Source organism: Mesitornis unicolor, unplaced genomic scaffold (assembly GCF_000695765.1).
Source record: "Mesitornis unicolor isolate BGI_N332 unplaced genomic scaffold, ASM69576v1 scaffold3084, whole genome shotgun sequence".
NCBI lineage: Eukaryota > Metazoa > Chordata > Aves > Mesitornithiformes > Mesitornithidae > Mesitornis > Mesitornis unicolor.
This window is the reverse complement of record NW_010177834.1, coordinates 1-13,213: the sequence shown is the minus strand read 5'-3', so window position 1 is coordinate 13,213 and position 13,213 is coordinate 1. Positions and strand designations below refer to the sequence as shown.

The 13,213-nt window shown below is 43.3% G+C and overlaps 1 protein-coding gene across 1 annotated transcript; it reads right to left on the bottom strand.

Annotated features, from left to right (window-relative positions):
* Positions 1 to 2,377: 2,377 nt before the first annotated feature.
* Positions 2,378 to 12,790, bottom strand: SART3 (squamous cell carcinoma antigen recognized by T cells 3; the record flags this gene model as incomplete). The annotated part of the gene is made up of 15 exons (XM_010182230.1): positions 2,378 to 2,804; positions 3,140 to 3,327; positions 4,930 to 5,082; positions 5,713 to 6,164; positions 6,882 to 7,050; positions 7,432 to 7,508; positions 7,898 to 8,010; positions 8,288 to 8,397; positions 9,506 to 9,564; positions 9,771 to 9,848; positions 10,243 to 10,350; positions 10,752 to 10,890; positions 11,283 to 11,438; positions 11,873 to 11,997; positions 12,685 to 12,790. Coding segments are annotated over 15 exons (2,214 nt in total), but the record flags the coding sequence as incomplete, so codon positions are not given.
* Between the last annotated feature and the right edge of the window lie 423 nt (positions 12,791 to 13,213).

The window sequence follows — 13,213 nt, the reverse complement described above, 5'->3', positions numbered from 1 at the left end:
GAGGTCACTCTTCAGCATTTCATTTATTTAAAGTGTCTTACATTTGATTAAATTAATATAATTTATTTATATACATTATGCCAAGCTGCAATGTGAACTGTTGATGTTGACTCTGCACTGTAACTTGCTTGTGCTACTGGAAGGAGGGTGGGAGAGGTGGCAGAGAGGCTCCACAAGCTGAAGCAGGATTTAATTTCTCCTTAAAGTTAAGCTTTGGGAAGCAGATTCAGCCACAACCATTCACCTCCATGGTCAACAGCATCATCTTACCTTGTCAAGGAGCTGCAAAGGCTTCTCTCCCTCCCCTCCCATTGCTGTTTGCAGTAGCACTTTGCATGTTTACTTTCAGTCGCCTTTCCTGGGGTGAGTTTTTATTAAAGTATTTATAGTCTAAGATTACAGATGATGTGACTGGAACAAGAGAAGAAACGCTCCGACTTCTTTCACTGAACCAACAGAGGGACTTGCCCAGCACCCGGCCTGAGACGCCTGCCCTGGGAAACTGCAAAATCCTCGCACATTTCAGTGCAGGGTTCTGCAAAGCTGTGGGTGGAACAGGTTTTTAGATAGAACCATGAGACAACCTTTACCAGCTGTTACAATTTGGTAAGGATTTGTATAGTGAGTTTGCCAAAACCTGAAGTTTCTTCAGTGTACACAAGAAAACTTAATGCAATTAATGATGAAGTGATGTTATTACTGTGATGAACGTGTCAAGAATCAGAGGAGCCACAGTTCAGTGCAGTGCCTGGGAGCTGCTGTGCTTGTAAGGTAAAAGCACCCACTTCTTTTAAAAGAGAAGAGCAGGTCTCTCCCCTGCCCGCCAGCTGTGGCACAGCTTGATCCAACATCAGAAAAGTTCAATCTAGTCCAGTTCAGAGTGCTATTAAGATCAAACCCAGGTGTGAGACTGACCCCAGTGTTAAGTTTCTTCCCTCTTAACTCAACCTGTAAGGTTGTTACACGGTTTATCCCAGCAGGCTATAGGATGAGACTGGGAGGGACCTGCACCCTACAGCACCACTCCACGCCTGTGTACCCATCACTGCTGACAGGGGAGGCAAACAATAAATGAAGGCTGTCCTGTCCTTACAAAGCATGCTTATTTTTGTAGTGCAAAGTGAGTATAAAAATCTGCACTTTAGAGCTTGGGGAGGGGGGGAAATAATGTTATTTTAGTAACAGATTAATAAACTATTTTTACTATTAAAGTCTGTTTGAAATAGGCTGTTCTGAAAACACTTTTCTGCTCAGTTTGTGAAGCAGCAAGGTGCACGGTGCACAGCCTGGCTCCCTCAGCTGCACCCAACTGCACTGCCAGGTATCACAGAGGGCTCTGAACCCCAGCAGCCAAAGGAAATGATGTTAATTCCATGGTTCCAAGGCTACAGCGGAGACTCATCACTTTAAAGGAAAAGCAAGGCAAACCAGCAGAGTGCAAGCACTGAAAATAGTGTTTATTTGCAGCAGTGCTTGTGTCTTACAAGTGAAGCCCCCAGACGTGTTGGCTTCCAGAGTCAGCAGCAGTTGTAGTCGACAAGCAGTAAAATTTCTACCCAAAAAAATCATGTACCAGATTATTTTAAAGTCTGAGGAGGTTTCTGGAGTGGTTTCAGGTTATTTGTACTAGGATGGAATGAGCTAGGTAAAGGTACGCGAGTTACGCTGTATCTCGAGGTACACCAGTACTGCCCCGCTGCCAACACCCACATTTAAACAAAAGCAACAGTATTTATAGAAAACCTTTGAGAACTTGAGTTTAATAAACCAAGAAACGTCAGCTTGCACTTCACATTTGTACAAAACCATACAGAAACCACCTGCGAAAGACGTATGAGCTAACTAGCAAAAAACAACCAAGAAAACGTGGTCCTCAGCAACAGCATGTACAGCTTTTATGGGAAACAAAAAAAATACCAATCTAAGTATTAGCTCATGACACTTAAAAATAATAATTCCAATGTCTTTTACAAATACACAATATAAAAAACGGGTCAACTGGAACAGAACCTTAATTGAATACATATCTATGTATATTTGTGTATATACATATACACACATATGTATAGAAACTCTCCCGATACTAAAATAGGCCATTGTGGTGAAGTCACTAGCATCTGCCATTTAACTCGCAATGGAAGGAGATGATGTCCCCGTGGGTGTGTGTTTGGGTGGAAGATGGGTTTGTCGTCAGAGAGAACGACCGCAATCGCCATCTGAACCGACCAGTGGAGCTTGACAAGGTTTAGCGTTCGGCTTTCACATCGGATCTCGTTCGTTAATGAAAGAGAAATATTTGTAAACTATTCATCAAACTTGATGTGGCATCCAACCTGGACAGGAAATATTTCCCCCCTCGTTACCCTCAATATGAGGAATCGTATAACGCTATTTTACCAGATCATAGTGTAACTCTTTGCTCTTAGAAACAGAGGAAAAAAAGAAAGTGGATCTGTACCGCCCTACACTGATCTCGATGAATGCAGCAGTCCAGAACAGTATTTACACATGATTGCGACCGGCGTTCTCCCCTCGCTAGCATAAGGACACAACATGGCTTCCATAAAGGCATTTCACATTTTACCAGACCTGCTGATTGCAGACTTTTTTTTTGTATTTTTGCTCACTTTTTCAGTAGCATCTTGGCAAAGTCAGCATTGGACATCTTTTTAGGCTCCTCGGGGGGTTTGGATGAAGTTGCTGGTGAGTTCTGGACCATCCCGTTCTCCGCCTTAGCCACAGGATTGCTCTGGCGCTGTAACGCGCGAGGCATCATGGAAAGCTGCGTCCTTCCCTTCCCTCGCCTGGAGGACAAAAGATGGCGTTTTAAAAACATCCCAGTGCTCTCTGAACACACGAGTTTAGCTTGGGGAAACAAGAAGGACTTTGTTCACCACAAGGGACAATCATTTAACTGTTACACCTGTCATTTGTTTCAGTAACAAGCGGTGCAAAGCTTTCAGTGGGTGCCCTTTGAAGCAGCCCTGGCAGAAAACAACTGCCCAACGCTCATCAATCCCGCAACCCAAATCTGATGTTTCATCTCAACGTATTCGAGATGAGATTCCTACATTTCAGCCTATAATGAAACCAAATACTTCCTTTTTAAGCACTGCAGGGCTCCCTCACCAATACTTACGCTCCGTAAAGCTGTCGTGGCACCGCAAACGGCGAGGCTCTGCCTGCCTCCGCCTTGTCGGGCAGTTTTCGGAGAGGGGGGTTGCTGATGGCCACCTTGATGACGTGTTCCTTTACTGCCAGGCCGTCCATTTTCAGCACAGCCTGCGAGGCCTGAGCTTCGTTTTCATATTCCACATAGGCCAGGCCCTGAATAAGGAAGAGAGGTAATCTACGTTAATTTTAATGCTTCTTTCTCTGCAGCTTGCGCTAATAATTTGGTCAACTGGTAAGAGAACTGTATGGAAAGCAGGCCTAAACACAGCTAAGAGTCCCAGTATTCTTCAACCTGTATCTGTGTAGATAAAATTCTTATCTACAAAAACCTACAACCTGCATTTCTTGGCTTTCATTCACAATGCCTTAATCTGTGGAAAAGGTATTAAAAAGATGAAAAACAAGATGCAGTAAAGTAAGTATTATGATGTACTGCACTAGTGGCAAGCCTTCACTTCTAGATGTATATTATGCGTAAGTTCAGGGTAAAGCTGGTACTGGACAGATTTGGATTCCTAGTGGAGGAAAAGATAAATCAAAGATCAACCAATCCCCAGAGCTAGAAGAGGAAGACCCACACAAACTCTGCTGTGAGTCTTCACTAAGCTGCAACTCATACCCAAGGAATTAAGTCCATTGCAGCCACCTTGGTTTCAGGAGCAGTAAAACTCCTAAGCGGCTCTAACAAAACTGACAGGCACCGTCCCTAAAGAGCCTGGGGTTGCTGCCTGAGAACAGGGACTGGGGACAAAAGCTGGGAAGAAATTCATTTTCTTTGCGGGAAATGAATCCGCGTTGAGGTGGTGCAGGAACAGCTGCAGACCGCACCGCTGCTGGTGCGCCTTCAGTGATGGGGTTTTATTTACAGCACACGGACAAAAGGCCACCTCCAGCACCTGCTGCGGCAGGCTCCTCCAGCGAGTACATCACCTCCCACCTCCGTTACTGTTACTCTTCTAAATGACATCCAAACCCTTAAGTGGCATTTTTGGATTATCCAGTTTCACAGGAAACACAGCGGGTTTTATATAACAAAGTACATTTATTTGTGGCCGAGACAGAATCCCAGCTCAAACTAAGCTCAGAATGTGGACTGCAAGACTTGGGGTACACATGAGAGCACGCAGGCAGCAGCAGCTGTACTTGAGGTGCTACCAAAAGCTAGAATATGTTGTTTTTTTTTTTTAAAGAAAGGAACACCAGCACCAGGATGGTGCTTGTTAGCAGGTAGAATTTTGGCAGAGCAGCAGCTGGTTTTGAGTCTCTTGTTTAACAAGGACCCATTTATTTTAGGATGGAAATAATGAGCCTTGTCAGAGAAAGCAGGCTCATTTCTGACTGGCAAATCTGTCACTGCAGCAGGTGTTACAACAACAGCCTCAGGAGCTGAAGAAAAGGAGGAGGGGAATTGGTTACACCAGGTGAACCTTAACTAGTCAGTTATTTTAGAAACAAACACACTTTGCAGACTTACTAATGCCTATTTTTACTGAACTGAAAGTGCTGTAAACATCTTCCTTTCCATCCCATTTACATCACACATCCTTCTTGGGCAATTTCAGAAAATTCCTCTTCTCCTTCTCCTCCTCCTTTGTTGGCACAAAGGCTGCACAAATCCAAGCACTTCCACAAGTTTTAATGCAAAGCCAGATTGGTAACTTTGAAAATACAAAGCTTATTTTTCGTATCCAAACCTCACGAAGAGCTGCTTTTTGAAGGATTTCTTAAATTTAAGTGTGCATTAAGGATGCCTACCTTGGGTTTCCCAGCTCGGTTGGTGACCAGCCGAATGTCTTTCACATTCCCATGTGCTTTACACAAGTCTTCCAGCTCTTCCTTAGTGCAGGAAAACGGCAGCCCAGATATAAACAATTTATGTTTCTCCAGTGTAGTGCTATACCTGAAGACCTGAAGAAATGAAGATGCTGTTAACATACCAAGCCAGAGACTCCAAGGATTTCAATCTATTACACCTCCAAAAGCTTATCAGAGTACTTCATATCTGTGTCACGCAAAAACACCTTCAAGTCTGAGTAGTATCTTGATACATAAGCATACAAACACAGGCATACACTGATGACTTGCAAATAAGTGCTTCTAAACACTTATGTGTCTCTTACAATGAGAGCAGCCATCAATAATGTCTTCTTGCTCAGTTCCCACTATCTGAACCGTTAAGATTTTCTGCACAGTAACTCCAGAATGCAGAACAGCACTGATTATACAACTGATCTCCAGTACAGACCATTAGCAAGAACCAGTGGGTTGTGTAATAAGTGCCCACGGCTGTGTGACTCACCCCAAAAAAAAAGCACATTACAGACTGAGGTGCTCAAGGATCTGGGCACCACACACCAGTAACAAGCTGCCCAGATGAGGTAACTCAAGATCTGCAGAAATCTGATGTCAATTCTGCTGATGGCAAAGAGCACCCAGAAAACAGCTCTGCTGCTAAGACACAGCATTACCACTCCAAAAGCAACATATTCTGACAGCTTTCCTGTGCAGTCCCACTGTTCAACTGATTCCTGGGTTTACCTTAAAGTGTGGATTCTTGTTCTTGTCAATGCACGGAGAAACAAACATCGGTCTTCCCTCCACAACTTTGCGATCCAAGCCAAGAGCTTGGAGAGCAGATTTTTCTTCCTTAAATTCCACGTAGCAGTAGCCTCGGAAAGTCCCCTTGTTGCTGAACACCGGCCGGATTTCTGCCACCTCCCCGCAGCTCTCAAAGAGCTCTTTCAGTTTCACTTCGGGATCTGCCATGTTGTAGGACAGGTTGCTGACAAAGACGGTGACGTGATCTTTACTGCTGTCATGTAAAACCTTGGGGATGTCTTTTCGGCTGGTAGATGCCTTTTCCTTTTGGTCTGCTGGGTGATCTGGCTTTTCAGGTCCGCTTCTTCCAAACAGCCCAGTTTCCACCTCCATGTCTTCTTCCAGAAGGACGCCATCGCCGTCTCCCTTGTGCCTCTTGCTGGGCTGCTCTGCTGATTAATGAAATTTAAATCCTTACTAAAGAAAACCACATCACTTCATCCACCACTGAAGTCAAGCTGTCCTCCATTACCACTACAGGGTTTGGAAATGGCATGTGAAACTACAAATACAAGGCCACATCTGAGAGACAAAAAAGCCTCTCACGTTTTTAATAACGAGATTATTTGACCAAGGCAGCAAAGATGTAGATGAAAGCAACAGGAATATTTTTCCCCTTTTCCCCCTCCTCCATCAGTTACAACTACTGATTCACTTTCTTTCTCTGCCTAATGGCATTTTATTTATTTATGTATAAGTAAAAACTACAAACATCTAAAAGCTCCCAAAACTCCCAGGGGCAGCAATCTATTCAAGTCTTCTGTTATGACCTTCCAACAGACTGCATTTACACACATCTCAGCAACATTTGATCAGTCAGGAAAATCACTAAAAAAAAAAACCCCAAACCCCCACAGTATTTCTCTGAAATAAAAAAAACCTAAAAAACCCTCTAGAAGTTACTATAAACACATTTCTGTTGGTCAAAAACCATTCAGTCTTGCTTTCATTTCATTACACTAAGGACCTCCTAGGAGAAAGAGGTCCCGAGGGGACAGCAGCTCTGAAGACACCAGTGACAGCACTTCCCCACCTGCCTCTGACTGAAGGGAGGACGCCCATAACCCATAACCCTGTTGCCAGAGGTCTGAAGTTTCCATGGTTTTTACCTTCTTCTTCTTGTCCCCACTCTCCCTCATCATCATCATCTGCTTTGCGCTTGTCTCCAACCCTGGTTTTCTTAGCTTTTTTGGAAGCTTTCTTTTCTGCCCGTGCCTGCTTCCGTAGTTCAGCCTTCTCCTCCTCCTGCTTTGCCAGAGCAGCTTCTTTCTCAGCAGCCTACAAGTACACAAGATTATTTTTTTCTAATCACTGCAGATTGCAGAGCATTCTTACACACCATTTTCTAGAGTACTGAACACTTGGAGGGTTTTCTCCTAAGCTACATTAAACACGGCACTAATGGGATCATAATTTAAAGCACTTCTCAGTTGTTTGCTCTTACAGCTTTCCCAGATCCATTCAAGAGTCAAAAGGCGAAAGATAAAAAGCATCAAAGGACATTAATCATGGTTTTAAATGAAAATCAGTAATTCTTAAGCCTTAAAACAATTCTGGATTATCTACAGGAACCAACATTGGAAATCTGACATTTAAACAAGCATGACCTTAGGACAGGTATTTCCTATAAACTGCAGAGGTAGCTGACAAAGTTCTGACCTTTGCTCTTTGTTCATTAACTCGAGCTAATCTGTTTTCTGTTTTTTGAACTGCTGCATCCCAGTCTTCCAATGTTCCTAAAGGATTAAAAAAGAAAAAAAAAAGCCTTATTTAGCTTTCCCGTAATTTGAAAATACAATTCTGGAAAAATAAGAGTCTCTCAGTTCATGCAACTTAATCTTAACCATTACACATGAAAGTTTTAAGTATAACAAGTGGCCTTCAGAGAAAACAAAAACCAAGCACAGGAGAAACCTCTCATTTATAACACAACACTCTGAAAAGACAAGGAAAAATCTCAATCCATTGCAGCAGGCTCCAAGTCAAGCCAGAAAAGAAATAAAAAGAGCTGCTTGTTTTCACCACAGTAGTCAAATGAAAAGCTTTCACCAGAACACAAAAGACGACTCAAAATTCACCCTGTATCAGTGTACCAGGTAAAACAAGACCATGTATAGTTAGTTACCTTCTATCCTCTCCAGCGTGAGCAGCACCTCGCAGACATGCTCTGGATAATCACTGGTGCACTGCACAGCCCGATGCAAGGCCTTCCTGCAGTGCTGCGTGTCCCCGTGAGCCCTGCAGCAGAAAACCACAGCAGTGAAGAGCCAACCCCCCACAGCCAGGTTACAACAGGACGCTTCACTGCATTCTACGCAAATATTTCCCCTCCTTCCCCTTCTCACTGTGCATTGTTGCTGGGATACTTCTGAAATATACTGCAGAGCTGCTGGAAGAACCTCAAAACCACATTATAAACCCACATACAGTATACTCATGCTAAGCAGCTAAGTCTTGTCTCACAGATGAGGAAACTAAGAAGTTACTTCACTTTTCCAACCAGCCAAGCTCTTACCTTTCCAGGTTGTAATACTCCAGCCACATGTTAGCGTATTTGGCGTTCCCTTTAGTCATGATGTTGTCCCAGAGTTCTCTGGCCTTCTGCATGTTGTTACATAAACGGGCCTGAAACACAGCACCCAAAGCACTCAGTATAGTTCAGCTTTATTTGTTCAAGACCATTACCCCCCTGCCTCCTCCACACAAGAAAACACCACAGATCATGGACACAAACCCAGGAAGATACACCTGCGTCTCAGATCGACCAAAATGAACACCTAATGCAATCCTACTCGTGAATAATACCTCCCTGCCCACCTCTTGCATCAATCTTGGTTTCTGGCTGCCACATACATTTCATTTTGGTCATTATAAAAAAAATAGATAGTTACTTCTGAAGTTTTCCTTCTGTCATTATTTGTGACCATACTTAACAGAGCACTTAAAACAAACCCAGTTCTTGGTGAGAGAAGTGCTTAGGAAAGGGAGCAGGGGAAGAGGGGAAATAGATTACAACACCCAAGTGGGATCCACCTGATCTCACTGCAGAGTTACACAGGTACAGCTCATTCATTAAAGCTGCTTTAGCATGGGCTGAATCCCACCTGGATGCCCCTACTTTCTCCCTCCACTAATTGAACAGAAAGTGGGAGTTATTAACTCAGATTCAGGCCCATGTTGTTCGGGATTACAAGGCTCAAGACTTTGGCAAGCCATCCCATGCACTATGCCCAGAGAAGTTATGGCACAGAAGTAACACGACGTATCGGGATTCCTATGAGCCTATGGCAAAGGAAGGAAAACAAACATCAACTCACAGGCAGTGAGTGCATCAGCACATTGATACCTGTGCTCGTTTGAAACAAGTTAGTGTAGGCAGCACTAAATGAGGTGGGATTCCAGGCAGTTTACAGACTTCAGTGTTCAGTTTCAAGTCATTGTGGCTAACCTGCTAACAGTTACACATCTCTGTACCATACTGCAGTCTCAGCAGTATAAACATGCTAACAGCCCTGAACTCTCTCAAAGAAAATGCGGTTCCTTTCCTGAGCAGCCTGAAGCTACACCATGTGCTTGACCAGTCCAGACACAGGAGCGGAAGAAGAAAGATTTACTCACTGAAGTTACTCGGACAAAACACTAAGTACAAGAGGGTCACATTCTGTGGTTGCAATGTTAAAGCCATCAATTCCCTTTAGTCAAGCAACTGAAATACAGCAGATAGAAACATCACCTCAACTCTCGCCCAGTTCTGCATGATGGTGCAGGACGGATCCCCGCTTTCACTGAATCCTGGGGACAAAAATAAGCACTGTTTGTGAATGGCGCTTGGAAAGAGCATCTATTAAACAAGTTCTAGGTTGTCGATGAAATGTTTATCTGCAGCTTTTTTAAAGTGTATGAAACACTTCAGGACAAGTTAAACACTGTGTGGAGAACTAGCCTTATAAAAATTATTTCTAACAAAAGGAAACAACATATTGGGTGAGCGCACTTACGCTCTTCTACTTCTTGCTTCAGATACTCCACAGCACGTGCAAACGCAGACCGCAGCTCTTCCAGTTCTTTACTTGAGTCTTTAGAAAAAAGAAAGAATTGCCTTAAAAAAAATAAGTTAATTTTAATCTCCCATCCACTAATCCTCTTCCCTAACATCCACAATTTTACAGGGGAAGTGGGGGATGGCAAAGTTTATTCCTTCAGTAAAACTCACTACATGGACAATTAAAAAAAACCCAATATATCAAGTACTGAAAATATAAGGCAGGGCATTTTTGCAGCAGCACAATCTAGTCTGTCAGCGAGGAGCTGCTTTAAACTAATTAAGGTCATATATTTTATACACACTAACAGGCAATTGCTTTCAGAAAGCAGTTTTCTGAAAGATACGAAACTGTTCGTAACACCACTGTGTCAGAGAGGTATACAGAAACTAGTTTAAATATTTATTTACACATAAATAATATATACCTTGTGTAAAGTCCACCCTTCTTCTCAGGTAGTCAAGATACGCCTGCCAGAACTCTACATAGTCTGTTGCTTGGATAAAACCCGCATTCAGAGCTTTTTCAAACATTTCTGAAAGAAAATGAAGAAGAAACCTGTACAAACACAGTTACTTCTCAGGTACAGACAAAACCAGCAAGCTACAGTGAACAGCACAACGTATATACACCTCATGTTTCTAAGAAGACAGGAAAAACCAAGAAATCCCACATACACTAAATTGGTTGAGGAAATGAATTTAGAAGCCAGTTTAACCAAGTTCATGCAGTGCTGAAGTAAATTGATCGCTCAGAACTGAAGCTGCTCAACAAAAGCAGCTTTGCCCTAGAAGCACGTACTCCACATTTCCTCAGTTTTACTTGTAGCAGCAGGATGAAAACAAATCCTGCAGCATCCTACAGGCACGCATTAGCCGGAGGGCAGAGGGCAGTTCTGTGCTGTAAAGAAGTCTTGCTGAGACGGCCTTTCCTTACCAGAAATAACGCTGTGATCAACTCTGTGCCTCTCCATCGCCAAAAGGTATCGAATCCACAGCCCAACTGTCCAGGGACAGTTCCTAACAGCACGGTCATGAGCTGACAACACCAACTCTTTCACTTTCAGCTGCCGGTCCTGAAATAATCATATAACAAAGATTTCAGTTCTTATGAGCCAGAAAGCCCATCGAAATCATACCAGCTTATAAAGAGCCAACACCTTAAAACAATACTTTCATTTTTAACTCCCAACTGCTCTTAGTATGTTTAGAAGAGGGGAGGAAAGGATACAAGAAAGACGGTGTGGACACAGCCTACTCAAGGGAGGCAGGTGCTGTTCCACCCACACCTGCAGTCTCAAACTGGTAAGATAGAGACACAACAGGGCAGCTCAGCCCAGATACACCTCCTGTAGCAAGTGACACTGATCTCTTCATAAACCCACCTTCTTAAACCTTATCAGCCACTAAGATTAAAAAGAAACCCAGGAAAATAAAAAACTGCAAACATCTGGGTTTTTTTCCTTACCAAGTACTGATTGTAGCGTGCCCAAAGATCTGGCACAAGGCAGTTTTCAGCTAAAGCCCTCTCATAGATCAACTGAATGCGGGCTGGATCACCTCCTTTCATTTCAAAATCAATGTAAGCTTGGTATTCTGCTAGTTTTGGTGTTTCAGCACCCAGCTACAAAACAAACGGATAAAAAAAATTAGAACCTTGTGAATAAAGCACAATTCTAACAGTTCAACTGTTACTCAGAGCAGGTCTCACGCAAAATTTCACACGAGAGCTTGCCTCCAAACATCAACAGCTTTTGATTTTCATATATCTCTGGATACCACCCTGGTTCTAAAGCCATTCAGATCCCTGCTTTTTATTCCTCTTAGCCCAGCACGCTCATCAATGCTGGAAGAAACAGCGAGAGAGCTCAGGTGCACCCTAGGGTGGCCTGACACAGTCAACAGATTCAATAGTTTCCAGTATACCCAGTTGTGAGGCTTCTTGGCTCACACTGCTCACAGCTGAAGAAGTCACTCAGCTGCTTTATAAGTAATAAAATAATCACCCCAAAGCACTTAACTCTTAGTTTTAGAGGAAGGTATAAGTAACAACATTACCAGTGCCTCTTCATACGGTTTACACTTCTCCAATTGCTGCAGAGCTTTTTTGTAATTCTTTATTATTGTTTCTGGAATTGGATCTTCTGACCACTCCTCATATTCAGCATATGAAGCCTCCATATCTATTAGAACACACAGGAAACCCCATCAGTAACGTACTCACTGAACTAAATAACCAGATTTCAACCTATGTTTGATCCCAACACATATTCCTATGTTTATTTACACTTCTGATCTTAACTGTCACACTACTGCGTGCTTGAACTGTCCAGACACTTCATGTTATACAGTGTACACACAAACCTAGGGCAAGTTATATCCAAGCTACCAATCTGGATTTAGAAAACCAAACTAGCAAGATTTGAAGAACCATACTTAACTTTCTCCTGTAAGTAAAGCAGCAAGAAAAGGGACTCAGGGGGTTTAAAGTATGAGCTAGATACCACAGGATTCTAAACAATCCAGCTGTCAGCGTGTACTGCTCCCTACCAACCAAGGTTCACAGCTGAATTCCCAGCTCCTTCGCAACAGTCATGTTTTGTGCTCATCACTTGTACTTTACATAGCCTCAAATCACGTACTGAAGAGGCAGATAAACCAGGTTTCAACGGGTAAGGGTATTTCTGAACAAAAGGGACCTGTGCATCACTCAAGAGGCCCTAAAGACAGGTAAAGGCCATCGATTAATGAATACACAAGTACCACAGCTGCGGTTTGTGTGGCTTTACCGAGAGAATATTCACAACTAATCCCCAAATCGTCACAACACAGCTTATCCATGCCATCTCTGAGTGCACCGGGGCTCTTACCTAACAGCGGGATCCCCAGCTGGCGCCTGAACAGCGTGTGGATCTTCTCGAGCTGGCTGCAGAGCATCTGCTGCTGCTCGGGCGATGGAACGCTGCCAGGGGCTGGCTGCAAGCAAAAGGGTGGAAATTTAAGTAGTTCCCTCAAGCCCAAGCTAATGAACACGACGGGGCAATGTGGAGGAGTGGGGGCATCTGGGCTCCAAATGACTACAGGAGCCCTGAAGGACAGGCATCTTTTAACTTTCATCTTTTATGTAGTAAATGACAACAGAAGAGAAATGTTCACGTTCTGGCCACCTTGTAAAGATCTCTTCTACAGGTGTCAAACAGTGCATTCCCAGGATAGCAGTCCAAAAGGCACAAAAAGCTTGAAACAATGAAAGAGTCAGAAGTTGAAGTAGAAAACAGTCTTGAGACAAATGCGATTGACTGTGCAAAATATCTGCTGGCAAGAACATCGTTTCATGATGAAATTCCTCAACTTAAAGCTATTCTTGTCAGCTCAAGCAGCAGAGTGAAACTTTGCTAC